Source organism: Chelon labrosus (assembly GCF_963514085.1).
Source record: "Chelon labrosus genome assembly, chromosome: 11".
NCBI lineage: Eukaryota > Metazoa > Chordata > Actinopteri > Mugiliformes > Mugilidae > Chelon > Chelon labrosus.
In genome coordinates, this window is record NC_140344.1 from 4,411,892 (window position 1) to 4,437,286 (window position 25,395).

The 25,395-nt window shown below is 42.4% G+C and overlaps 2 protein-coding genes across 2 annotated transcripts in view; both read left to right on the forward strand.

Annotated features, from left to right (window-relative positions):
- The first annotated feature begins 1,091 nt into the window (after nucleotides 1–1,091).
- Nucleotides 1,092–6,509, forward strand: LOC311495495 (hatching enzyme 1.2-like). The gene is made up of 7 exons (XM_084554965.1): nucleotides 1,092–1,161; nucleotides 1,715–1,760; nucleotides 2,472–2,624; nucleotides 2,813–2,930; nucleotides 3,587–3,765; nucleotides 4,048–4,129; nucleotides 6,072–6,509. Exons 1-7 carry the CDS (start codon nucleotides 1,099–1,101, stop codon nucleotides 6,196–6,198), a joined length of 768 nt encoding a protein of 255 aa, XP_084411091.1. The 5' UTR covers nucleotides 1,092–1,098; the 3' UTR covers nucleotides 6,199–6,509.
- Nucleotides 6,510–16,123: 9,614 nt separating this feature from the next.
- cttnbp2 (cortactin binding protein 2) overlaps nucleotides 16,124–25,395 on the forward strand; it is an 86,970-nt gene continuing 77,698 nt past the window's right edge. The window contains exon 1 of the mRNA XM_084555931.1: nucleotides 16,124–16,457. Coding sequence (XP_084412057.1) covers nucleotides 16,377–16,457 — 81 coding nt within the window. The 5' untranslated portion in view covers nucleotides 16,124–16,376. The remainder of the gene's footprint in view (nucleotides 16,458–25,395) is intronic.

Consider the following 25,395-nt stretch of genomic DNA (forward strand, 5'->3'; position numbering starts at 1 on the left):
AAGAGCGTAGCTGAAGCTATCTGTGCAGGAGTTGGGTGGGCGAGGCGCATGCACCCCTCCAAGAGAGCCATCGACCTTTGTCAAAGCCAGAGAACAGGCGAAGACATCTGACAAATGAAATTCCCCGACCACATTGAGAACACCACCCTAAGACCCAATTTTTTTTTTGCCTGTCCAATCCACCAAGCAGGTGGCTATGTTGAAGCTAACAGTTCCTTGGGAAGACAGTTTGGAAGAGGCCTTTGAGAGGAAGCCCAAGTATGAGGGACTGGTTAGCTGTTGCCAAGAAGCCAGATAGAGATCTAGGTGTCTCTCAATAGAAGTCGGATGCAGGTGTTTTGCTGCCTCATCTCTGTCCAGAGCCTTTAGTGCCTTGGGCAACGATGGAGCAAAGAAGAGAACCGCCTCAAGATTTGTCCAAATTTATATGTCAATCTCTGACGTATTTCTGTATATTGAAAAATGTAACACTTGTCATATGAGTAAACTAGTGACAATACAGTTCATAAGTTTTTCTCCCTCTCCCTGTCTCTCATATATAAAGACTGTAATAGCAATACATCTTATCCTCTGTGCATGCTGTGTTTTTTTTTTTTTGTTTTTTTTTGGTGATTACAAAATCAATGTTGGGGGTTTAGGGGCAGCAGAAGAGGGTGTTTATATCTAGTCTTGCCCAACTGGAACTGGACACGCTGTCAGACACTTTCACAACACGTAGACTTGTTTTCTTCGATATGCTGATATCTGTAGCTCCGTATCCGGCCTAAATTACACAAGTTTAGACCTTATTTTTAGAATATGCCATGTGGCATCAAGGTGAAATGTTCTTATCAGGGGTCTAAATTATTTTTCCATTCCAGTCCTCCCCTTACTGTCCCAAATATCCTTAAAAGGACCATTTTCCGGTGTGGTCAGTGTTTTATAATGCGATGAAGCGCCCACTAACTCATTGGATAGTTTTTTCTTCGGTGTTCACAGTAAGTGTTTTCAATAGTTTCTCATCCGTACTGTTTTTATTTTTAATGCTGGATTTGACTACTGAATGTGATTAAAGAAAATAATTAACATATATCTCTTGGGTGCAGGCTATTTGTTGACATGATGAGGTGTGTTCTGGGCCTAGTGGTACTGGTGGTTGTCTCAGTTTGTGCTGAGGAGGAGGTGAGTGATGCTCCAGTTACTGTGTGTCACATCTAGACTGTTATAGGAAAACTCAATTAAACTAAATTTGTTTTTCTGTCTCCCTTTTGTCTTCACGTGTTATTTCTGGAAAACACTGGATTCTGTAAGTTCAACGTTGTTTTTTTCTTAAAGTGTGTAACACATCGATACACTAAGTGCTAATTAAATGTACCATTTGGTATTAAACAATAAACACCAGAAAAGTTATTTCCTGTCCACGTGGACATTAAAGGTCCTTTGTGCAAATATCCTAACACTATTGTGTAATATATTGTGTTGCTGTTCATCAAAAAGGCTTTTTTGGAAGATGCGTGATTTGAGATTGGCTCAGTCAAATGTTGTCTCATATGAGCTTCCAGTGAAATTCAGACTGGATCCTGACTGGAAGAGAAACATGGATTTTGTGTCTCATTACTCTCACTGAAAGCACATAATGCACAGATCTCTTGATATCAGTGTGAGCAGAAGCAGGAGTTATTTGGTTCTGTGAGCACTCAATAAACCTTCATCCCTTGTTGTACAGGTCGCTAAGGCTTTGACGGCTTCAGAGCTGATTGAGAAAGCCAACAGGGATGTTGGTAAGTGTCACCGTGAAGCTGAGCAAATTCCCAGAAAAAATACAAAGAACATAACCTCAGTGTCTCCAGTGATGCTGAGTACCCTCATAAATTATTTGATCACAAAATACAAAGAAGCATTTTGTATTTTAAAAGCTTATTTTCAGGGCATATGAATTAGAACATGGCCAAAACCAATTTGCAGGTGCCCCATTGGCTCATACACCGATCAGCCACAACATTAAAACCACTGACAGGAGAGGCAAATAACACTGACATCTTGTCATCTTGTGACAGTTCTGCTGGGAAACTTTGGACCTGTCATTCATGTGGATGTTACTTAGACATGTAGCACACACCTAGACCAGACCAGGCACCCCCACCCCATAGCAAAGACACTCCTTGATGGCAGCAGCCATCCCCAGCAGGATGCAGCCTGACACAGACACACACACAAAAACGCTTTAGGAACAACTCAAAAAAACATGAAAAACAGCACAAGGTGTTGACCTGGCCTCCAAATTCACTAGATCCCAAACTGATCAAGTATCTGTGGGATGATCCACAGAGGCCCCTCACTTCAACCCAAAGGCCCCCACTAACAACATTGTGTTACCAGACACCACAGGACACCAAGTTGAAGTTACGCCAGAAACACAATGGTGGTGGAGGTGCATGAATTGCATCTGCTGGAGAAAGCCTCCTTTAAATGTGTCACACCATTTGCTGCAGTCCGTTCTCCTGGCGAGCCCTACATAGAGGATGATGTTGCATATACCTCTGATATGGAGAGAAATGCTGACCCCTGCACGTCTCTTGGCTGCATGTGGCCCAAATACAGCAACGGATATGTCTACGTACCCTACACCCTTTCCGCTGTGTACAGTAAGTAGTAAATTCTCATATTTGGCCCTCGACATATGGCTTTCTACACTTAACACGTCCAGGTGCAGGTTTAAGATGCCACAGTGACAGTAGATCATTTGACTTTAATATCATATATATATATAATATAATTTTGGTTTAGTGGTGCTCTGAAGTTATTAATATATTCTTTTCTTTTTTTTTTCAAGGCTCTCGTGAGGTGTCAGTCATCGAGCGTGCTATGGAAGCCTTCCATTCTGTCTCTTGCATCCGTTTTGTGAGACGCACCACCGAGAGAGACTACCTGAGGATTCAGTCCCTTAATGGGTAGGCCCTATACATGAAAAAAAAACAAAAAAACACTTTGCATGCCATCCTGATTTGTTCTTGCTTGCTTGTTTTTCTTTAGCGACCCTGTCTCCTAGAAGTACAAAATTATATCATGCGGACAGACAAGAATTTCTTTTGATTTATGAGTGAACCTCTTCACTCATACATGATACATTTTCAGTATCCACCACAGCTGAATTGCAGGAGGTGGTCAGGGTAGATGGTGGGTGTACAAAAGCACAGGACCAGAGACCTTTCAGCTGTCATCACTGCGTTTGGTTGAATTTAGGGAACTATCATGGTTCTGGGTAAATTTTAATGAATGAAACAACACATATGCGAAAAGCACTGCAGTTGGAGGAGGTTGGGGTGGATTGTGGACATACAAAGCATTAAATAACACCAGAGATCCAGGTCTGTGGTTAGGTTTAGATAGCAAAACCACTTTGGTGAAGGCTGGGGAAACAGTGTAGTTCTAACCTTAACTAATGCCTAAACCTAAACAACCCATGTGCCTAGACATCATCACCACTTTGATGGTATATTGTCATTATCATGATCACGCTTTTAGGGCACAAAAAAATCTTTCCTCTCTTGTTCTCGCGGTATTTCTCTAGTGGTTAATAAACAGATTTTTTCTTGAACTGTCACAGGTGCTACTCCTACATCGGACGTCTTGGCTATGGGCAGGATCTGTCCCTGCAGAGTTCTGGCTGCGTTTATCATCACACTGTTCAGCATGAGCTGCTCCACGCTCTGGGCTTCCACCACGAGCAGAAACGCTCTGACCGTGACCTGTACATCCGCGTTGTGCTGGAGAATGTCATTTCTGGTTCGTCTGTTTATGTCTGTCATTATCTGATAGTAATACAGTACACTGGGTGAAGAATCTCAGTGATACAACTGTGTACTATGAAAGGAAGTTCCTGATTTTGGGAAACCAAAATGTTTGCTTTTAGCCGTCCATTTGATTTAATACTTACACAAGGCTAGACTAGAAGCACACTCTTCTGTGACTGGCCAAAACAGGTGCAGCCCCTGAATCTCCAACACTGATTTTGTAATGAATGCAGACGGATCTCATGATATGTCTGTTTTCTTCTCAAATTTCCAGGAAAGGAGCACAACTTTGACGTAATCAAGACGCTGAATCAGGACACCACCTACGACTATGGCTCTGTCATGCATTACAGCAAGTAGGTAAAACAGCAGCAGCTCTGTTTAACCATTTATGGGATGAGGAACCGTATTTGGTAGCTTTTTGTCCCTGTGCCACATAGTGAGGGGTTTTCAGCCAGCCTATCAGTGAAGATTGATAGGCTGGCAACATTCTCAGGTCAAATCAGGGTTAAATTTGGTCTGCAAGGTCCACCTCTGCAGGAACGCTGAGCGTAACTGCTTTATTGAGTACCACGAAGAAGTGGCCTAATGTTGTCTAATGTGATAATGTGTATGCTGACAAATGCCTGAATCAGTTTGTCTTATAGTCTCATGTTTTAATAATCTAAATACATGTTTACATTTGTTTACCACTTAAGGGTAATGGACTATATATGGTAACTTCATTGAAATATTTTGAAAAATGTCACAAAAGTCCTACAATAACACTCTAGGGTTGAAATTTTGAATTTGTCAATATTTCAAAGAGTGCCACCCTATAAAGGGTTAAAAATGCAACTTTGTGGAAGAATGAAGACATGACCACCGCAGGTTTTAAGAGTGCAACTGAGTGAATGTGACTGCTGAGGGACAGGACGGTGATGTCCGTTACCCTCCCATCTACATCTACAAGGATCCAGGACTGGGACATCCTGGGCGAACCTTTTAAAACAGTTGGCCGAATATCTCCACCTTGAAACTCCTCATTGAATTTCTGGCCATTATGTGGAGTGAAGAAAATAATGTGAATATGTCTATTTTCCCACTGAAAGGTAACGCAATCCACTTACCAGCATCGACAAATCTTGTGTGTTAATAACGCATCATATTTAGTACAAGGCTCTAAAAGCCACACTCTAATCACTGACCTGTACTCCAGGGGCTGGAATGTTTCATTTCTGTATTTTGCTACTTTGCTTTACTTATACGTTTTGTTTTATTCAAGCTTAGTTGCTTTATTCAACTCTTTCCAAAGAATCACAAAATGAATCTGAAGAGTCAACATATTATACAACAGGAATAAGTAAGGAGTTCTTTGTGAAGTCAGAGTGTATTCTGTTTCCTTCTTTGTGGTGATTTTGTAAGGTGGTGGATATGACCACCTTCAGAACAGGTTTTTTTTTTTTTTTACATGTCCATGCATAAATATACAGTATCTTCTACTATACTGATAGACCGAGGCTAGAATGTGCTCCAGAGGTCACTGTTACATATAAATAAAATCAATTTTTTTTTTGTTTTTAGGTTGCCTAACTGTTTGTGTTTTATTTTGTAATCGGCTGCCACTCTACATTTCAGTTAGCTGTATATCCTTCCCTTTTGTTTTCCCCTTACTCTTGTGATAGTCTTGTCACCCTCTCCTTGTGTATTTAGTGTGTGTGCCCCTCCTTATTCCCATGTGTGTATATACAGTATGTATACCGTAGTCCTATCTCACCCTCTGTCCTGTTTCAGCTTGTCTGTTTCCCAGGCTACTCTGCCACCTGCCTTGATTCTTTCTGTCCCTCATGTTGATCCACCAGCTCACCTGCCTGCCTGCTAATGTCTCTGTGTTGTTTTCTGAGCCATGGGTATCAACTTAACTTATTTTTTGACTTAACTTGCTTGAAGCGTAGCAGCACCTTCTGTTACTCCAGTGTGTCCTCTTGTTACACACACTCGCTTGTTTCCTCTGTGTTCCACACTTGGCTCCTCCTTTTTGTTAAAAATGAACAGTAATAGCTTCTTTCAGGCATTTGATTCACCAACATGGTGCAAACATTTTCTTTATATCACCGCTTTTAGGTTTAGCTCCTTGGCAGTGCTTAGGCTGGGCCTTAGATGTGCTGCCAGGTGAACTGTAACTGTTTCCTGTCTTACATGTCTTCGTGCTTTGCTATGCACCCACTGTATCTGCTGTCTGCAGCCTGGCATAGTGTACAAACGTACTATTGATCATTCCACCTAACCCTACCCTTAACACGCTCTCTGTGGTTTTAGGTACGCCTTCTCCAAGAACAATCTGCCCACCTTGGTGGCTATCCCTGACTCTAGTGTTCAGTTCGGCGCGGCCTCTGAGATGAGCCAGAAGGACATCCTCAGGCTCAACAGGCTGTACAAATGCTGAACAGTCTTAGGTTAGTGTCCAAAGATGTCTTTTGAACGACTACAGTTAAAAGCAATTTATATATATATATACCTTGCCTGTCACTCTCGTACAGATTGAAAATCAGTGATCTGTTGTCAATGTAAAGATTTTCTCATTCATTTAAATTTTATTAAACCTTTGTGTCCCCCTAAGTAACAGGTGACCAAGATGATGCATAGACCTTCTTCATAATAGAGGATCATCATCGCTGGCTTCATTTGGTTCAGCGCTACAAGTCAAATGTTTTCCTCCAAATTTCCTCCAATAAACGACGTGCATTTAAGCATACACTGTGTCTGAGTTTGTACATCTGTTTAAGAGGTGGCTGTCTAAACACGTTTCCTACTCAGTGAGTGGTAATCAGCGGACCTAACCTCCTGCAAATGTGGACCAGTGGACATTATAGGATATTATAGGTCCTGTACAAGAAATAATACTGCCTCTGATACTAACAGTGGAAATGTATTTTATATAATCTTATAACTAACAGATAAACAAGCTTCCTGTATGAACGCCTTTAAGGCCATCTTTTAATGACTGGCTGCACAGTCATCAAATGTTGAACTACTTCACATGTTCCAAATGTGTTGTTGCGCAGAAAAAATATTGGCTTCCTTCTCACTTCTCAACTTGTGCAGACCGCTTTGGTAAACATTTGCATATGGTATCAGGGTGAAGCAGTCCTGTCAGCTGCAACAGGGTTAGTTATATCTCTTATCAATTACATAGAAATCTGTATCTAGCTCCCATTACTGTTCAGAAAGCTGCACAGAAACACTGATCTCATTGCCAACTACTTCAAATACTTTAGAGTGTGATGAAGTAAGATTAAAAACAAGCACCATTGCAAAATGTCTGTCATTTGACAGATGAACAAATATTCAGAGCTCAGGGTGTACCTATATGATGGCAGCTGATGGCTCTACAAGTCCTTCTTCCCTTATTGTCCTCTAGGAGGCGACACATCCTCACAGTAGAGCCATACTGGACCCAGCGCTGTTACACTACTATCTTGTGAATGCCAGTTTGACGCTGACGATTAAATACCAGTGATTGTGTTAAATTATGATCTGTTAAATTAAATCAAAGCACAAGAAATAATATTCATTTTAAAACATATATCACTCGTTTCCAAATGATGTACATGTGTGAAGAAAATAATAGAGAATGAAAATATTCACTCTTCAGCCATAGTGAACAGTTAAACATGCACTTTATTTTCATCTGCAAAGAAACTAAAAGTCTCAGAAACTTAGAAGAGTAAAAAAAAAAAGAAGCAGCATTTCTGCATTTACTGCAATGCTGCATTCATAGTAATGCACATATATGCATGTGCAGGTTTTACATGCTATTTGTGTGTAACTGTGTTTAAAGAAAGGCCACCACCAACCTCGTCCATCTGGACACTGCTAAACATTATCTGTAGCTACTCCCACATTAGATATAGTCGTTCTTTTGAGCCTCCTCCGAAAAACCACAAGGTAATAATGAGAATAATAAATAAAAACAGGAAAACCTAATCAAGCATTGACTGTGAACCAAATGAACCAAACCAAGAGCTCCAGGGATCCAGGAACTGCTCATAACTCGCTCACTGACACATGCAATGTCGACCTTTTAGAGGTCATAAGATAAAGATATTGAGAATTACTTCATGAACACGTAAAGTGCTAGTACTGCTAACTTCAGGAGGGAATGAATAATGGATTCTCTCTCAGCAAAACTCCTCCCTGCTTAATTAAGTATGCAAACTTATTTGTAGGCTTCAAATTACCCACATTGTTATTTTTTTTGCATTATTCCCGTACTTTTCCAACATCAACTATGATACTGGCTGATAGAATGAGCTGCCGTATTTCTGTATACCATTATTTAAAAACTGCACAGAGAACATGTTAGACTGTCAATCACATCCTGAACTGGATCTCCGACATTCTCCAGCGAGCGATGGAGCTGTGGCTGACGGGCCTGCTCTGAAATCGGCAGCAGTCTGTCAGAGCTGACGCTGCCCTGAATGAAGTGTCATTCCTGGAGTTTTACTGTGAGAAGAGGTGCAGCTTGTTTTGCAATTAAACCCAAGTGAGTACACGTGTCCGATTTGTTAGTACCGTGATACTTGAGTAAAGATAATGCTGTGTTGTATGAGTCACACATTTACATAAGAACATCCAGCACTGGCTAGGCAAGAGAGATTAGTGGTTATAGTTGTTATATCTTTGTGTTCATTATGTCACGTGTTTTCCTATTTTATAACCTGTTTGCTATGCGTCAGCCATGAACTAAACTTTTGGTAAGGATTATGTAGAACACGGAAGAAACTGGGACACAGTCTTAAGGGTTCTGAAAGTAGAATCAGTATTCCTACAATGACTTTTCTTGTGGATATAATCGTTAACAGTAAAATAGTCTCTGTATGGGCGAGAAACATAGACAACAAAACTGTTTTTGGCACCTCATCTAAACCTTTCGTGTTTAATCTGGGCGACACATTGGCAGGACTTGCAGACTGTAATGTTGAAGGAAGGAAAAGCTGCTGGAGGGCAGAAAGCTCCATGCAACGCTGCATTCATTAAGTTTCTGTATGACTCATCTTGGAATCTGAAGTCAGGACAGGTTTTGGACAAGAGTGCCACTCTGCCTGAGCTGGATGCCAAGAGTCTGGGTCGTGACCCCATCCTCTTGCTGGTTTGACAGGACAGGACAGAGAATCACAGAAGGGTGAGGGGGCAACGCTGTCATGCACCAGAGCTCAGAAACAGCTTATTTTCTGCACAAGTTACTTCGCTTTGATGCGTATTTGCCATAGTTTGACAAAAAGTCAAGGTGAGTGTTTGAAGAACTAGTTACATCAGTGTGCATTCTGATCATTCTTCTGATATGTGTTCACAGCATAGCAGGACACAAAGAGATAGATTCCTCAGCACACTGTGCATTATAGTGTTTGTGTGTTACCAGTTCTTGAAATCCTTTCCTTGTGAGGCAGCTGGATTCTCGCAAGATTTGCTGTGTTGCTATCAGCACTGGCTGTATTATGTTGAAAGATGGATCATAAACTCAAAATATTTATTGTAGAAATGGTTAGTGGGTCTGCAGAGTGCTCAAAACGTTATAAGAGCACAGTGGCGTAAAACTGTCAGTGACATTAATAGTTTTATTAAGGGCGAGTTAGCTGGTATAATGTATGAATATAAGAGGCATCCTAGGCAGCTTAGAGAATTATGCATACAAGGTAGGAGTGGATAACTGTAAGCCATGAACACCGGTCAGGTTGATGAGGACCACAGATGAGTAGTATGCTGCTCTGCAGATCAGCAGACAGTGATCAGCTGTGACTGAAGTCGAACGCAGCCCAGATTTCAGGTGAACACAAAGAAACATGCCCCGTTCTGCAGATAAATGTGCAACATTTAGAGAGCACCCCTGTGCGAAACATGACTAACATGTAAAATTAAAGTGTAACCATCTTACAATAATGGCATTATTTTTACATTGTAGGGTATTTATCGTAGGCATACAAAAATGATCCATTATCCATTCTTTGAAATGTTTTGTATGTGTTGTTATTCATTCATTCATTCACTCATGTTCTGTAACCGCTTGTCCTGTGAAGGGTCACGGTGGGTGCTGGAGCCTATCCCAGCTGTCATCGGGCGAGAGGCGGGGTACACCCTGGACAGGTCTCCAGTCTATCTCAGGGCTAACACAGAGAGACAGACAACCATTCACACTCACACCTACGGCCAACTTAGAATCACCAATGAACCTAACCAGCATGTCTTTGGACAGTGAGAGGAAGCCGGAGTTTGTGTTGTTATTCTTTATGACAAATCAAGTGCTCCTGGGTATGAATATTATCAGAGATCATTTACATTTTACTAATATTTCCCTGCCGCTTACTCAGTTTCCACCAAAAGCCTGACATCCAAATTTAAGCGCCGCACATTTTGAATGGAAGAGCACTTAAAGGATTTTATTTCTACAAGGGGGCTCTTTAACACTGTTATATAAACCTAATCTAATGACAGCTTTAACACTTTTCCTGTCTGCCCGGTTTTGTGGAGTGAATCCTTGAAAGCAGGGTACTGCAGCCTCTCACTATTTAGTACAAGCACCTGCTGCATCCACCCCTCAGTCGTGAGCTAATATACAGAGGGAGACAGTGTGAGTGAGAAAGTGAAGAGAGGACATCGAGGTGGAGAAGGAGAGAGATTAGAGCTCACACGGGTGAAAGAAGCGCTGACTTCAGATCAGCGGGGATGGTGACTGAACAGAGGTCTGGTTCAGCTACTGGCAGCCCCTCAGGGACAATCAGACGGAGATGTGGCCCAGATTCCGGCTCTCCCCCCTTCTTCCTTCCACCCATTTCCCTGCTCCCTGTCAGTAGAGTCACTATCTAGACCTTTTATGTGCTCCTATTTGAAGCAGAGGCCAGGATATGGGATCCGGGGCTCGTTGCCTCACTCGTTCTGTTTTCTTTCCTGTCTGCCTGCTGGCCGAGCTGTGCTTCAGAGCCACAGCACACAGGGCTCAGTGATGGCTGCCCTCTCGGCTCTCTATGGCCTCATCAACAAAAAGGAAGTCATTGTGCCTGCTGTGTGTCCCAACAATGAGCAAGTTAATATGAGCCAAGTATTCCCACACGACTGAGGCTGTGGGGGCTTCTGGCCGCTGCTCCCCGACTCCGGCCTCATCCATCAGTGTCTGTCCCTTCGTCTCCGGTTGCGCCGCTTTCTCCCTCCTATGATGGTCATCATTACAGCTCGGGGTTTCTTTCTTGTCCTCACGTTCTGTAATGAACCCTGCGGACATGGTTTATGGGTCATATGGACTCATAAACCACTAGGCTGTTGGCACGTCCAACACAGGCAGGAAGGGCTGTGCATTAACCACAGCCAGAGCAATCTGTCCTCAGTGTCAGAGTGTAGCAGAGGGAAATCCAGCAATGTGGCATCTCACTCTTATGAAGCTGGAGTCCACGGAGAACGAACAGAGGCCAGCAGTTTTAGTGCTAGCATGGGTCAAGATTCAAACAACAAAGCGTCCTACATTTCTGCTCACCTGTCGGCGCGATTTCATAATACCTTCCTTACAATTGTTTAAACTCTACATTCCCAGATTGTAAGGCAGTTTTAATATTATGCTATTAAAGCATAGATGAAATTTTGAATGCAGAACTTTTACTCTCTGTAATTGTTCTCATGTAAAAGTCCTTTCATCACTGTCTATTTCAGACATTTACAAAAATGTTTGTCTGTGCGTACGTTTTTGAGTCACTTCTGCCCTTGTGCTTAAAAAAGATAAAATGTTCTAAATGCTCCTTGGTAAAAAAAATAAAAATAAAAATTCCCTTCTCCCAGATAAGTGGCGCCAAGCTTATTGGCATGTCCGCTGCATGCATGAGGCGACCCTGTGTTTTAGCATTCACATGCTTTTACATGCTACGGATGTTCTTCGGGGCCTAACATCATTATAGAGGCTGAGCTGGAGGCAGCGTTGTCCATAAACTTGTATCAAAGGTTTCCCCTGTAATGGCGCAGGCTTTCCCAGGCAGGCCAATTACAGCAAACATAATCAGCCTCATATGGCAACGAGTTCAGTGTTCAGTTAGATTTAGTGAGGACAAGTAGTTTGTACTTCTTAAGCTGCTGATAAAAAGTTCAGTATGTGCAAGGTCCTGGGTTCACGGAGTGGATAAAAAAAACAGATCGAAAGATCATTGACACATCTAAACAGGCATTAAAAGATAATAAAGAGCTAGTGTTAGTATAGATGCTAAGATTATGTCAGTCAGATTCTCAGTGATTTCTGGCCTCCTCACACTGGGTCTCTTGTCATTGAATCCATCAATACCTCCTGCAGAGTTCAATCTGTTAAAAACAGACACATTCACACACCAGTGCCACGCACTGGGAGCAACTGGAGGTTCAGTGTCTTGCTCAAGGATTCATCAGGATGTATTATTAAAAGAGATGGAATGTGATGAGCTACACTTCCTAATCTTGTTCAGTCTTTTCTCCATACAGTGTGTTTGCAAGTCGGGGAGATCAGAAACCCTAATTGCCTCTTATGGATGGAATGAATGAAGGTCTGTATATTTGCTTATAAGCAACATGCGCTGACTGTCACAGCTGGTTCCAGCCCACAGACTATTACAACAGAGATTGCACAGGAATAGAAAATCTAAGTGACAATCAAGAGTCTTCTCAGCCTCTTCTGGAGAGTGCCTCAGGTGAGGATTAGTTCAGCTGAGCTCACATCAAATGTGTGGATTTAGTTCTGTATGCACAACTCAAAACACAGTTTCTAAATACTGTTTGCTCTTTTAGAGGAAGAGGGACCAGAAAGTGTAAATATAGCTAAGACTCTGGCACAGAATCTTTAACCTCATGGCCCATGTCCAGCTTCACAAAAAAAGACCTTAAGTCTGGCTAAAATAAGTGTCAGACTTACACTGATCAGCCACAACAATAAAACCACTGACAGGAGAAGTATATAACATTGACCATCTTGTGACATTTCAATGTTCTGCTGGGAAACTTGTGGACCTGGCATTCATGTGGATGTTACTTAGACATGTACCACCCACCTAGACCAGACCAGACACCCCCACCCCATAGCAATGACCCTCCTTGATGGCAGCAGCCATCCTCAGAAGGATGCAGCCTGACACAGACACACACACACACACACAAACGCTTTAAGAACAACTCAAAAATAAACATGAAGAACAGCACAAGGTGTTGACCTGGCCTCTAAATTCACTAGATCCCAAACTGATCAAGTATCTGTGGGATGATCCACAGAGGCCCCTCCCCCTCAACCCATAGGACCCAAAGGCCCCCACTAACAACATTCTGTTTCCAGACACCACAGGACACCCTCAGAAGACCCATGTCCATTATCTGATGAGTCACAACTGTTTTGGAGGCACAAGGGAGACCTACACAATATTAGGAAGGTGGTCATAATGTTATGCCTGATCAGTGTACATCTGCATTCAAGTTGTTTAACATAACTTGAGTATGTCTAATTAGCAAAAGATAAATTTAACAGCATTTTATTGTGAAATCTCTGAAAATTGGCACAGTTAATATTAAACAGGTTATTACAGTTAAAAAAAACAATCTCCCTCCTCACTGACTGCTCTAAAATATTAACATTAAAATGTATGAATAAAATATGAACATGTGTTCCCTCTTGTTGTCTGTGTTACCATGCAAACATAGGTTCTTGTTCTAAGTTATTCTGCAGATCAAGTGTCCAACGTTTTATACTTAAAATAGGTCAGTCTTTGTGAATTTAACTAGTCTCAGAGCGAACTTTAGACTTTGAATGAGTCTGAAATGTCACGGAGGATTCCTTACTAAGTCTCCAGTCGCGTACGCAGTGTGTAGCGTGACATCAGACAAAAGACAACTGGCATGCTTACTCGTGTTTCTGGTCCAACTGCTCATTTATGTTTTATGCTCTGTGTACAACTGACTTACCGAGAAACCTATAGTTGTACTATGTTGGGCAAACATCGGGGATAAACACAACACTAATCCAACCCAAACAAGCCCATGCACATCTGGGAGATAATGAAATCGGGTAGAAATATTTTCAGTTCAGCTACCGTGGAGTTTGTTTGGAAATCTGTACATGCAGTGCCAAAGAGTGAACAGCATTTCTTTCCAAAGCATGATTTATTTTTTTCGGAACCTGAGAAAAGACCGGAGTGCAGTGCAGCCACAACACGAGTACCCATTAACAGAAGGAGCACTTTTTCGCTAATCGCTACCATTTTTGCGGGGTATATTTTTCTTTGAGAATATCTGAAAATAAAAGCCATCTGGAACTCACAGAACGAAAAGGAAGAATCTCTTTTTCTTTTAAGAGCAGCAACTAATTTCAAGTGAGGAACAGAGGAACTGTTTCCAAACCACATCCCCAGAGTTTCCCCCACGATCGCTGACTAATGATGAGCTTACTTTCAGGGGTTGAGGAATAATCTCCACATGACAGCTCCATCTCTGCTGATCTGCCTTAGACGAATTTGGGATTTGACATATGACAAGACATAGGGGAAAAAATGGAGGGAAATTCCCCCGTGGATTACAGAATACTGACTGAAAGCCTTCTTGTCACAGCATGATTTGAAGCGTGTGTGTGTGTGATCAAATGAATGCACTGTGTGGTGAAACAATCTCACTATCAATGTTGGCAGGTGACTTGCTGTCAAGATTTCAGCCATTAGTGAGTGCTTCACACTCCCAGCAGATTTTTTTTTTTTTTAAACACATCAGTGATAGCCGTGGTACTTTAAAATGATAAAACAGTTGTGTGTCATGTGTTACCGCTCACATGCAGAAAAAAATGACATGTCCGATACGGCCAAATCCTCAATGCAACCAGCAAACGTCAATCGTGCAACATTTGACCTAAATAGAGATTAATAACCTCATTCTGGATGACCAGGCGGGATCAGCGACAGTTAATCCTAAATGACACATCTGGGAGCTGGAAGGGCCCCTATACTGTCCCTGCCTCTCTGGGATACACAGACCCAAAACTGAGAGATTTGAACTATGAGCGAATCGACTCATGTAAGATTAACACTGGGGGTTTTGGTGTGAAATCCTTTGCAGCTTCTGTTTGGAGGCCTACAAAAAAATATGGTCTGCAATGTGAGATGCATGTTAAAAAGAGACATTTTGTTGATGGTTCTTTATTCTGTATCCACTGACAATTACTCCGATCACCCATAACATTAAAACCACTGACTGGGGAAGTAAATAACACTGACCATCTTGTGACAATTCAGTGTTCTGCTGGGAAACTTTTGGACCTGGCATTCATGTGGATGTTACTCAGACATGTAGCACCCACCTAGACCAGACCAGGCACCCCCACCCCATAGCAATGACACTCCTTGATGGCAGCAGCCATCCCCAGCAGGATGCAGCCTGACACAGACACACACACACAAACGCTTTAGGAACAACTAAAAAAAAAAAAAAACATGAAGAACAGCACAAGGTGTTGACCTGGCCTCCAAATTCACTAGATCCCAAACTGATCAAGTATCTGTGGGATGATCCACAGAGGCCCCTCCCCTCAACCTATATGAACCCAAAGGCCCCCACTAACAACATTCTGTTTCCAGACACCACAGGACACCCTCAGAAGGCCCATGTCCATTCTCTGATGAGTCAAAGTTGTTTTGGAGGCACAAGGGAGACCGAGGCTACTTTGTTTTTTCCTCTCCTGAAGGTGAACCCCTGTGTACAATCTACCTATAATAATACCCTGAAAGAAATGATTGTGCACACTGAGTATTCTTATTTTGAAATATTTTTTTGTTGAAATCCTTGGTATTTTAACTTGAAGAAAATTGTTATGGAAAAAAACGTTTTCACATCAGAGTGTTGATAAAGCATCAAATGCAAACAGTCTAATATTTTACTTGTGACATAGACTACTGTGGATTATTTATTAATTCATGGAGATAGTTATTTGTGGAGGAAAAAAGTCAGTGTGTTGTGCTCATTGATTTATAAAGTGCTGCTATGGCCCAGTAGTTTTGTAACTATTTTTGCAAAATTAAAAAGATTAAAAAATAAATAAAATAAAACCAATTAAAATAAAACAAAACATTTCCAACTAGCATTTTAAAAAGCTTTCGTGCAAGTCGCTCCTTATGATTAGTTGATTTACTTACAAACATCTTAAGTCACCTTTGCAATTTTGCTGATGCATGGGCCCGAGGTCCCCGAACCGCGGTTTGGAAACCACTTATGGGTGGTTTTATAGCTACAGAAGCCGGCAAATGCTCTTGTCAATCAGTCTGCAGGCAGGGACGCACCTCCTTTCCAGTTGGGAGCGCACCGAGTCTTCGCATCTGGATTTTACGCGTCGCCCGGTCCACGCCTACAGCACAGCCCGCTCCCTCCTCCCAGCCAGCCGCAGTAGCAGCAACAGCAGCAGCAGCCCGCACACTCGGTCGTGGGCTTTTTCTCGGCGGAGACCTGTCGTCTTCTCCCCCCTCACCTCCAATTTGTCAAGTCTAGTCTCTCTTTCCTTTCAATGGCCGTCCGTGGCGTGATTCGCACTCAGCAGCGCAATAGTTAATAAGTGCCGGATGCGCCCTCACTCCAGCAGACCGCTACAGTACGAAGATGGCGTCGGAGGGAGCCAGCGGAGAGCAGCCTCCTCCGGTACAAACACTGGCAACCGCCGTGTTGGGAAGTGTCGACACGGTAAGATAAGAGGGGCTGAGGAAACGCAAGAGCCGAGCCGCGCGGGTGTTTTATTTTATTTCTTATGAATCTGCGTGGCCTTGGGGCAGTGCGCGAGGAAAAGAGGGTAAAATATCGCGCGCATCTATTTCGCTCAGGCTCGTGAAGCAACAGAGGTGGCCGGCGCGAGCCTCGCGACAATGTCTGGAGGAAAAGCAAGAGCTTCGTGTCGTTTCTTTTTGTTTTTCCTTTTCGGTAGATTAATAACCCAGAATTACTCTCAGTGGCCTCCAGCACAGGCACGACGGTGTTTTTCTTTCCCCAATGAATTCCTTTGTTCGCCTCCACCGGCTGCTTTGAACGTTCATCCTGCAGTTGTAATATTATCCTGCGCCTGATAGAAGAGAAATCGTCGCTGGCTGTACAGGTTGGAGCTGATACACATTGCAGTAAATGGGTTCATGCGAAGACACTTAAAGCGACCTGTTCGGCTCAAGAGAATGTGTTAATTCTCACAATGTATTAGTTAGTAAAACTACCATAAAACCCTTTTTAAAAATTAGTTTGTAAATAATATTCACTTGCCATGTGAAGCTAATTGTGGTATGAAAATGGTTTCTTTTCTGAAGTGGCCCACCATCAATTAGACCCTCACAGGCATCCATAGATTATAACAAATAACCTTCCTGTGAGTCCTTCCGCAGGTTTAATCTGATGGCCAGACCAGACTCTATACAAAATCATATTTTAAAAGTACTCTTTTGTTGTCCCTGACTTTCAGATGTTTACATTCACCTAGTTGTGATTTCTCACCCGTGCCCTTTCACAGGTCGCAGTATATGTACCATGGCGGTGGCTCAGCACCCCTCTGTGCAAACTGATCTATCTGTTGCCCTGGCCGACGGGAGGTCGTGAAGCCCTTTCCTTCCCTTTCCTTTAGCGGGCTCCAGATGTAACCTGTCAGGCCGCTGTTGTTGTGAAAGCCGGTGCCTTGCAAGCTGGTGCAGACTGGGGGCATGTCCTTGTTCTGCTGAACTTTTGATTTCCGTGCAGTAATCTAGTAAAAAGGCACCTCTTTGTGTGTGAGTTTGAAGAGGTAGGCCGGTGAAAATGAATGTGGAGCTATAATAGAACAGCGGCCACAGTCCTAGAGGTGGGTGGTGGTGGTGGTGGTGGTGTGGGTGTTGAGGTGGGGGCAGGTTCGAGTGGCGAGCTGAGGAGATGGTGCGAGAAGAGCTGCGGGGGTGAGTGGAGGGCAGAGCCAGTGTGGTGGAGGAGGAGGAGGTGGAGGTGGAGGCCCGGTTCACCAGACACCTTTCTAAATTGGTCTTAATTTCAGTGACTCAGCCAGCATAGCTGGGAGTACCGTGTCAGGCAGCAGACCTGCCCCCCCCCCCCCTTCTGAGCGTGCTCAGAACTGCCTGGAGGCTACTTTACATTTAGCGTTGAAGCGAACAGGTGCTCCAAAGACATGGGAGCCAGGCAGCCTCCTCAGTTCACTCTTTGCTCTGCCAGCGCACTCTTCCTTCTCCAGGTTGCGGCCAACAAAAGGGGGCTTCCTTCTCCATAGCCTCCCACTTTCCCCTCCCACCACCAAACACCATGGTGCCTGCCGTGGATAAATAAAGCATTTTGCTCTTTGCTCACCCCTGTCAGACTGTCGTTGGCCTGAGGTGGGGGAAGTTTCTCGTTTGTGAGGACTCTGAAGTACCCGTGCTCCAGATAGGGGTCAGAGGTCAATGAAAGGCACTCTCCTACTCATGCTGCTGGTCACCTCCTACACATTTACCATAAGACAGCATGTCTAGAGCTCTGTTGACATATGTATGTTTTTTTTCCATCTGGGTAACTGATGAGTTCTGAGGACAAGGGGACATGAGTCGACAAAAATAATGAGCCGTTATCAGACAAAGTGTAAACATACCTCAACTTAAGCCACATTAAAACTACTTTAAACAAACAGTGAGTACCCCCAGAATTTCTTTTGCATACGTATAAATACAGAAAGCATGTTTGGTCACAGTTCAGAAAGTTTGTCTACTAAGACCTTACAATGGAAAGAGTACAATAGACGAAGGGTAACAAATTTAATGTTTTTTGACCTTCGTTGCACTTAATTTAGTCATTTGTTTGTCTGACCACATTTGTTCCCTGTCCTGTTGGATATCACTGTGACAGACAGGAATGATGAGCAAATGCAGTTGCTGGTTGTGGGGGAAAAGGCTGTTGGTTTTCTCTAAATTTGACAGATCTGTCCCGTCCAGCTCCAACTCCAAACCTTGCTTTCTATGTCGGGCAGAATAATAGTGTAACTGAAGCCTGAGGTTACTTGGCATATGCTGCCACGTTGGAGGAGGGCCACTAACACGAGCTGCTGTAATGTCACTGCTACTTCTTCTTCCTGACAACAACAGTTCTGTGCTCTGACACGGCTGGCTCAAATGACCCCGTAAACAAGTTGGAGAAGTGGCGAGAGAGGATTAAACGCTATGATTTTACCACCTTTTTAGGGGACACGTCACTCAAACTACCCGTTTTGCTTTTTCGTTTGATGGTGTCTAATCACGCGGAACCCTTTCAGTCAGTGGGTGAAACTTCATCTGTATAGAACCTCTTATTTAGGAGTAATTCAAGGAGCTTTCTTCAGATAATATTAAGACAGTTTAGATGTAAAAGGCACACATTTGTGCCAAATCATTTTTGGTTTAATTTGTCCAGCTCTATCCGTCTCTGTGGTTAGGGAGGCAGAATTATCAACTAATTATTATCAATTAGCAGGCTTTCATTATTTTTCAGTGTGAGGTCTATAAAATGTCAAAATAGTGAAAAAATAATGCACAAAAGTCTTAACTGCAAGACCTTAAATATTCAGTTTACAGCTTCATACGGCAAAAAGAAGCAGATCAGTTTTCAAAAGCCATTTATCTGATAGCCACTCAATAATAGCTTTATTTATAGTAGATGGATCTTTTATGTAAAGTCTCATAAATCTGCTGTTGGTACTATAGTGCTACATAATGCTACATTGAACTATGTACAATCACATCTGGGTGCTCCCACAACAGTCCTCATTTAAAACAGATTGCTCCATCTGTTGGTCTAAGGATTACTAGACAGATACAAAGTGGAATGAGGTTTTAATTAACAATCCAGATTTATCAATTAGTATGTTTTCTATAGAATCTCAATAATATTAACTTAATTTCTTATTTTCATGCAGCATTTCAAAATATGCAATACTATTTGTACTACGACTCGATGGTTATTACTTACAGAGAGACGTGCATCCATATTGCCCAGTATGCCCAGCTAATTGACTTTTCAAATTCAATATATAATCAATAGCCACTTCCATTCTACTGCTTTCAATCTTTCATTAGTCCAGAGTTGTAACTAAACGTTGACTGAGAGACTAGATAATCATTAACGTGTTTTAAATTGAGCTTCACCCTTTAGGAGTGCGGAATATTGTCAGGAGTGGTTCCCACAGACGTTGCTGCATGAGGTTTATTGTGCACATGCATGTGATCGCATGTCCACGGGCGACATGGTTACTTTTTCCAAGCCGCAGTTTAATGAATACACCAAAGGGTGCAGTGCTCATCTAGGTCAGCATGACAGAGTGGAGACGCAGCGCGAGCTAGCACATCAACGTAACATGTTATTTGCTGACATCAAGCTAGGAGATGAGAAGAACTTTAACTCATTGCTGTTTCTACAATTTTACCTTTGTTTTGTGGCAGTAGGATGGTTCCACTTCATCCTCTCATTGAAGCTGAAGCTGTAAACACTGGGACCTGCTTTCACAAAAGGTGAAGGTGGGGCCCTTGTGTAATTTGTGCGGCCATGCGCAAGTTGTGTCGTGAGCTTTCATAGGCCCACCTGCTCAGATTAGGCCTGGTATCTACACATCAGAAGTCTCCCTCAGCCATTCCTGTAATCCCCATGTTAACCCTGCACTGAACAGTGCTGATAAATAGCTTATGGTCAAACCTGCTGACCCCTTTTATACAATAGGAGGTTTTGAATATCTCAGGGATTTGGACTGTTGATCAAACTAATAAACAAACAATTAGAATGTAATCAAAAGCTTAGTAGTCTCTATGAAAAGTGTTAGCTATGTGATACCTCCAATCTGGTGGCATTTCCTTGTAACTATTGGTAACGGGTCGCCAGCATTTATTTACAAGCTGTCATATCGAACAGCTTAGTGCTTGCAGTAACAGGACATGACTTTGTGAGGAACTTACAGGCCTAAGCAGGTTTTCGCCAGCAGAACACAGCGGAGGAGCTTTCACAGAGCGAGCCGTTTTCTTCCCTTGTGGCTTAGTGAAATGACACAGGCCTTATTAATTGGACCGGGGCTAACAGCGAGCCTCTGAATACTGGCCAGGCTGCTCGTGCCCTTGGCGTACAGCTCATGGCTCATGGAACAAATTAGTGTTCGCTTCCCTCACCTGCTCAGTGTGCAGAAATGCCAGAGAGAAAGAGCCCACCCTAAACCCCATACATCCTTCTCTCACCTCATCTCACCTCGCGCACCACCTAAGGCCTCCGAAGGCCTCCGTGACAGGACAGCGTGGCGCATGGTTGCTGTCCATCAAGCCTCCCTGAGTCGTCCAGTTCTCTTGAGAGATGAGATCGCTGCCGGGAAAAGGAGGCTCGGAGATCAACTGGAAGGCTCCATGTGAATGAATCAATCCTCTGGAATCTCTCCTGCTTTTATCAGAATAAAAACGTGGCTCATCTAAACTGAAACATATGATTGATGCAAGCCTTTCCAGCTCCTTGTCCCGTAAAGGAAAAAGGACATATCAATGGGAGCAGTGAGAGAAACCTTTAAAGAGAAGAGTGTTGGTCTGTTTCTTCATATGGATGTTCCAGTTCTTGAGGACGGACTGTCCTCTCTTTTGCTGTGAAATAAACACTCACAGGAGTGAATGAAGGACATGTAGAAGTGGCAATATATGGAAATCTCAGAATGGACTCTTCAAAGTCATGTGTCATACAACAGACACGTGTGACGCTTTGATGAAGTGGAGTAATCTTGGCTGAAGCTTTGATTGAGGGTTGTAAATCTGGTAGTCCGGCTGACAACTGCATACCCCCAGAATGAGCAGGTAGCAATCTGCCTGATGTGCACCAGAGCCAGAGGAGCCTTTAACTGCCCCCATTCTCCTCTCCCTTTGTTGGTTCATTAAGATTGTACTGAACAAGTAGCCAGGTGAAAGGCTTCCAGATAGTGAGAATGAAGCTGGATGTGTCTTTCTCAGCAGATGGCTGCAGCAGTGGCCAACACGGTAACTGGAAATTCTTCTGTCGCCGAGCTCTGCAGATATCTTTTGGCCTCTCTTTGTGAAGTTACATCATCTCTTTTTAGCTTTCCAGCCAAGAGTTCCACACATTTTCCTCACATAGGTTCTGCTTTGAATGAGCACAATGCCTTTTCAAAGTTCCTCCACACAACAATTTGACGCTTCGCTTTGGAATGCCGTCTGACCGGACGTCGTTATGGTGTTCAGGGATGTGACTAGGAAAGCAAATGAAACGTCTCCTTCTGAGAAATTGCAGATGAAAAGGACTCACTGTATTGACCTGAACTCTTTATGTGAAGTCTCTTGGAGTTTAAATCTTAAGACCAGGGGCCGTATTCCTAAAGATTCTTAGAGCAAAGAGTTGCTCCTAGTGGCCAAAATTCTAAGAAAATTCTTAGAATCATGATGTTTTCTAAGAATTTCCCCTCAAAATTAAGAGTAGATCCTGGTAAAGATAAAAGGTATTCCTAAAGAATCTTAGCTTTTAAGAGTGCTCCTAAGGTGAGATCTGTTAAGACCAGGGAGGAGGACTTTTAAGAGGCTTAGGAATTTCTTAAGCAGAGGAGAAAATGGCTGAAAGAAGAGGCAGGAGGAGGCATTTATATGTTGTGCTATATTTTCCCATGCCTGTTTCTCAGCTTATAGTGACATTGAGGCCAAATCTACGTCTCAAAATACTCTTATTCTCTTTAACCAACAAACACTGTTCCTCTGTCCGGTTGGGTTTCTTACTTCTTCTCAATTGCTGTTGGATTGTAGAAGATTTGAATGCCAACCAGCACTGCAGAAATTGATGAAAGCTTAACACTCGTTAATACCAAATGGCTGAAGTGCAAAGATGACCAGCATGGTATATGAATGGAAGCAAATAAATAGAACTATCAGCATGTGAATACTGTGCAAGTGGGCCTGAGTTTTCACACATTTTGTAGGATAATTTTAAAGTATAGCTCACTATTTATTTTCATTTTATGTAAAATATTATTTCTAATTCCACAGTCTTCATAGAGATTAGATTCTATGAGGCCTAGCAATGGGGTGAACCACACCTCACTTAGATAAGAGTTTCTGTCCATTCCTTGCTCAGAGTTGTCTGAGAATGTTCTGGAATCACTCCTAAACTAAGACTCCTAGCTAGGAATTTTAGGCTCAGTTAGGAGCTCTCTGAGAGGATTCTCAGAATCTTTAGGAATACAGGCCCAAACTTTTGCCACATACTTGATGTTTTCAGGGTTAGTCACAACCTTGTCTCGCATTTTCTTTAACCTAATGTCTGTACAACTTGGGAAGCTATGGGAATGTTGCAACACCTGGATAGAAAAGTAGTATTACATAATGCTGCATTAAAGTATGTGACTGAGCAGTTCTCAATAGGCACAATAGCCTCTCCAAGAATGTAATCATTCTGTATATTAGGGCTGCAACCAATGATTATTTAAAAATCTACTGATAAATTCTGTTGATTTGTTAGTTTATCAGTCCAAAATGATATTTTCAAAAGATTTCTCTTTTTGTGTGTGTGCGTGTTTTGATACTTTAACTGGCTTTAAATGAGCTAATTCTTACCACTTTGTGGTGGTTAAAACTGTAGTAAAGACAATGACACACATTAACCTGTTAACAAAAATAGATTTCAAGACTGTTTATTCATGGATATGGATCACCTAGAGCACTTTGTCCCCCTAGGTGTAACACTTCTTCGTGTACCTAAGTGAGTGTTATAGCACAAACCTCACGATTCACTATTGGGGTTAAGCAAAAAAGGCTGGAGTGTGTGCAACACACAGCGGTTTCTCTTTTTATAAGTAGACCGGAAAAAGCTTTTAATTGACATGAGGGGAAGCATGAAGTGGTCTGGTCACTCCCAATTACAGTCATCTCCACCCATTGGCCCTGCAGTTGCCACTGACCAAATAGGTGCTTAATGACCTAGGCAAATGTAATTAGACCTTAATGGCTTCGAGGTAGGACAGGACATCCAGCCTAATTTGAGGGCTCCACTTAATGAGACCAGTTGGAGACTGGGAGTACTGTAAGTGGTACATTTGTTGTGTAAGCAGCATTTTTTTTTTTATTCTGCTAGTCAGGTTTACATGATGGTGGCGCCATTTGAGATGGATTTTAAATATATAAGAGAGATTATTCAGTTACAGCTAAGTGCATACGTAACTTTTTTTCATCCAGCGCTGCCTTCTACAACACTCTAAAGGTGGACTCTTCTGCTGAAAAGGTCTTGTGAATACAAACCTTTACCAGGCTATTCAACACTCACTATTTCCTCTGTATTTACATCACTGCACTTTGGCACGTCAGTGCAGGGTGAAATATGCCAACAGTTATTGGTTTATTTACCAGTCATGGTTATCACAGTGAAATTTAATTTGTCTTGTTATCTTGTTCCACCTGTGGGGCAAAATTTCCACTTGTCCATCACTTTTATTTTCTTGAATTCCTATTGGTGTCAGATGTAGTTTGATTTAACGTTGATGTGCTAGGTTATGTCGTGTAGAATTCCTACTCATTGCCTTTGGTAATATCCAATCATGTGATATTAATGTCACAGTCACAATGTGATCATATTGTGAAAACACTGTTAGGACTGGCCTGGGGAAATCGGTACGTAGCATAAAGGATGAATCCCCCTCTTTCCTTGCTCCCCAAAATAACTAGTGCTTAATGAATTTGCAGTCCAAAATAATCATCATTACCGCCATTAAGCTTCAGGGTAAGCATGGCGACCTTCCCTGGGCTCCTGAACCCAAAACAGGAAAAACCATAAAGAAACAGAACTGGCTTCTCACCCTTACTTGGCGAGACTGCAATTATAACATTTTAAAAACATCTGGCTGCAAAAAATGCTCAGACATAGGCCTAGGATAGTTCATCAGTCTTGCTGATTTAAAAAAAGGGAGGGCAACCAGCTTCTCCACAAAGGCAGCTTTCCTTCAATCACTGCCCAGCATACAGGAAGCTGGAAAATTAAAAAGAACAACACAGCAACCCCTGCAGGCAGGGAGGGAGCACAGTACTAAACAGGCAGACAACACGACAACGCACACTGTATGATTCACAATCATAACAACATCCCATTTCTAAAAACTGAAGAGAACACTTATACTTATGAAGAGCATGAGTGTGTGCTTTAACAGATACAAAGAGGTTGTTGTTGAATACAATTTTCTAGTAAAACCGTAATTTGTTCATTTTTCCTCTTGCCCCTCTTTCACTTAGTCATATGGGTGTTATTCACTCACCAAGAAATGTAGAACACTTCACCATATTTCCGCTCTTTGTTGTTTTCGTTTGAGACCAGGTTTTCATCATGGAAAAAGAAGCTTCAACAGATATTTTTGTCATAGATTTTGTTGTCACCGAACTAATTATCTCAGCTGTAGCTTGGAATTTATGGTGTATATATCTCCACTGTGTAGTTACAGCAGCACCTCTGGCTGCATCCTTAAATAGTCCACAGCTCAGGTGGGCATTAACAATTTCTGTGCCATTTAAACGTTTTAAGGCACATACACACCACACCTATATTTAAAAAGTGGCGGCATCCTGCTGCTCTTGCCTGCAGGTTCCTAAGATCTGTGCATTATAAAATTACAATAAAAACACCCTTGTTGTCCTTTATTATGTTGGTC

Excerpts from the sequence above, each read along its gene's own strand:
- LOC311495495 (XM_084554965.1), top strand. The coding sequence starts at position 1,099 with ATGATGAGGTGTGTTCTGGGCCTAGTGGTACTGGTGGTTGTCTCAGTT. Across the intron at positions 2,931-3,586 it reads AGGATTCAGTCCCTTAATGG|GTGCTACTCCTACATCGGAC; the intron begins GTAGGCCCTATA and ends GAACTGTCACAG. Across the intron at positions 4,130-6,071 it reads TCTGTCATGCATTACAGCAA|GTACGCCTTCTCCAAGAACA; the intron begins GTAGGTAAAACA and ends CTGTGGTTTTAG.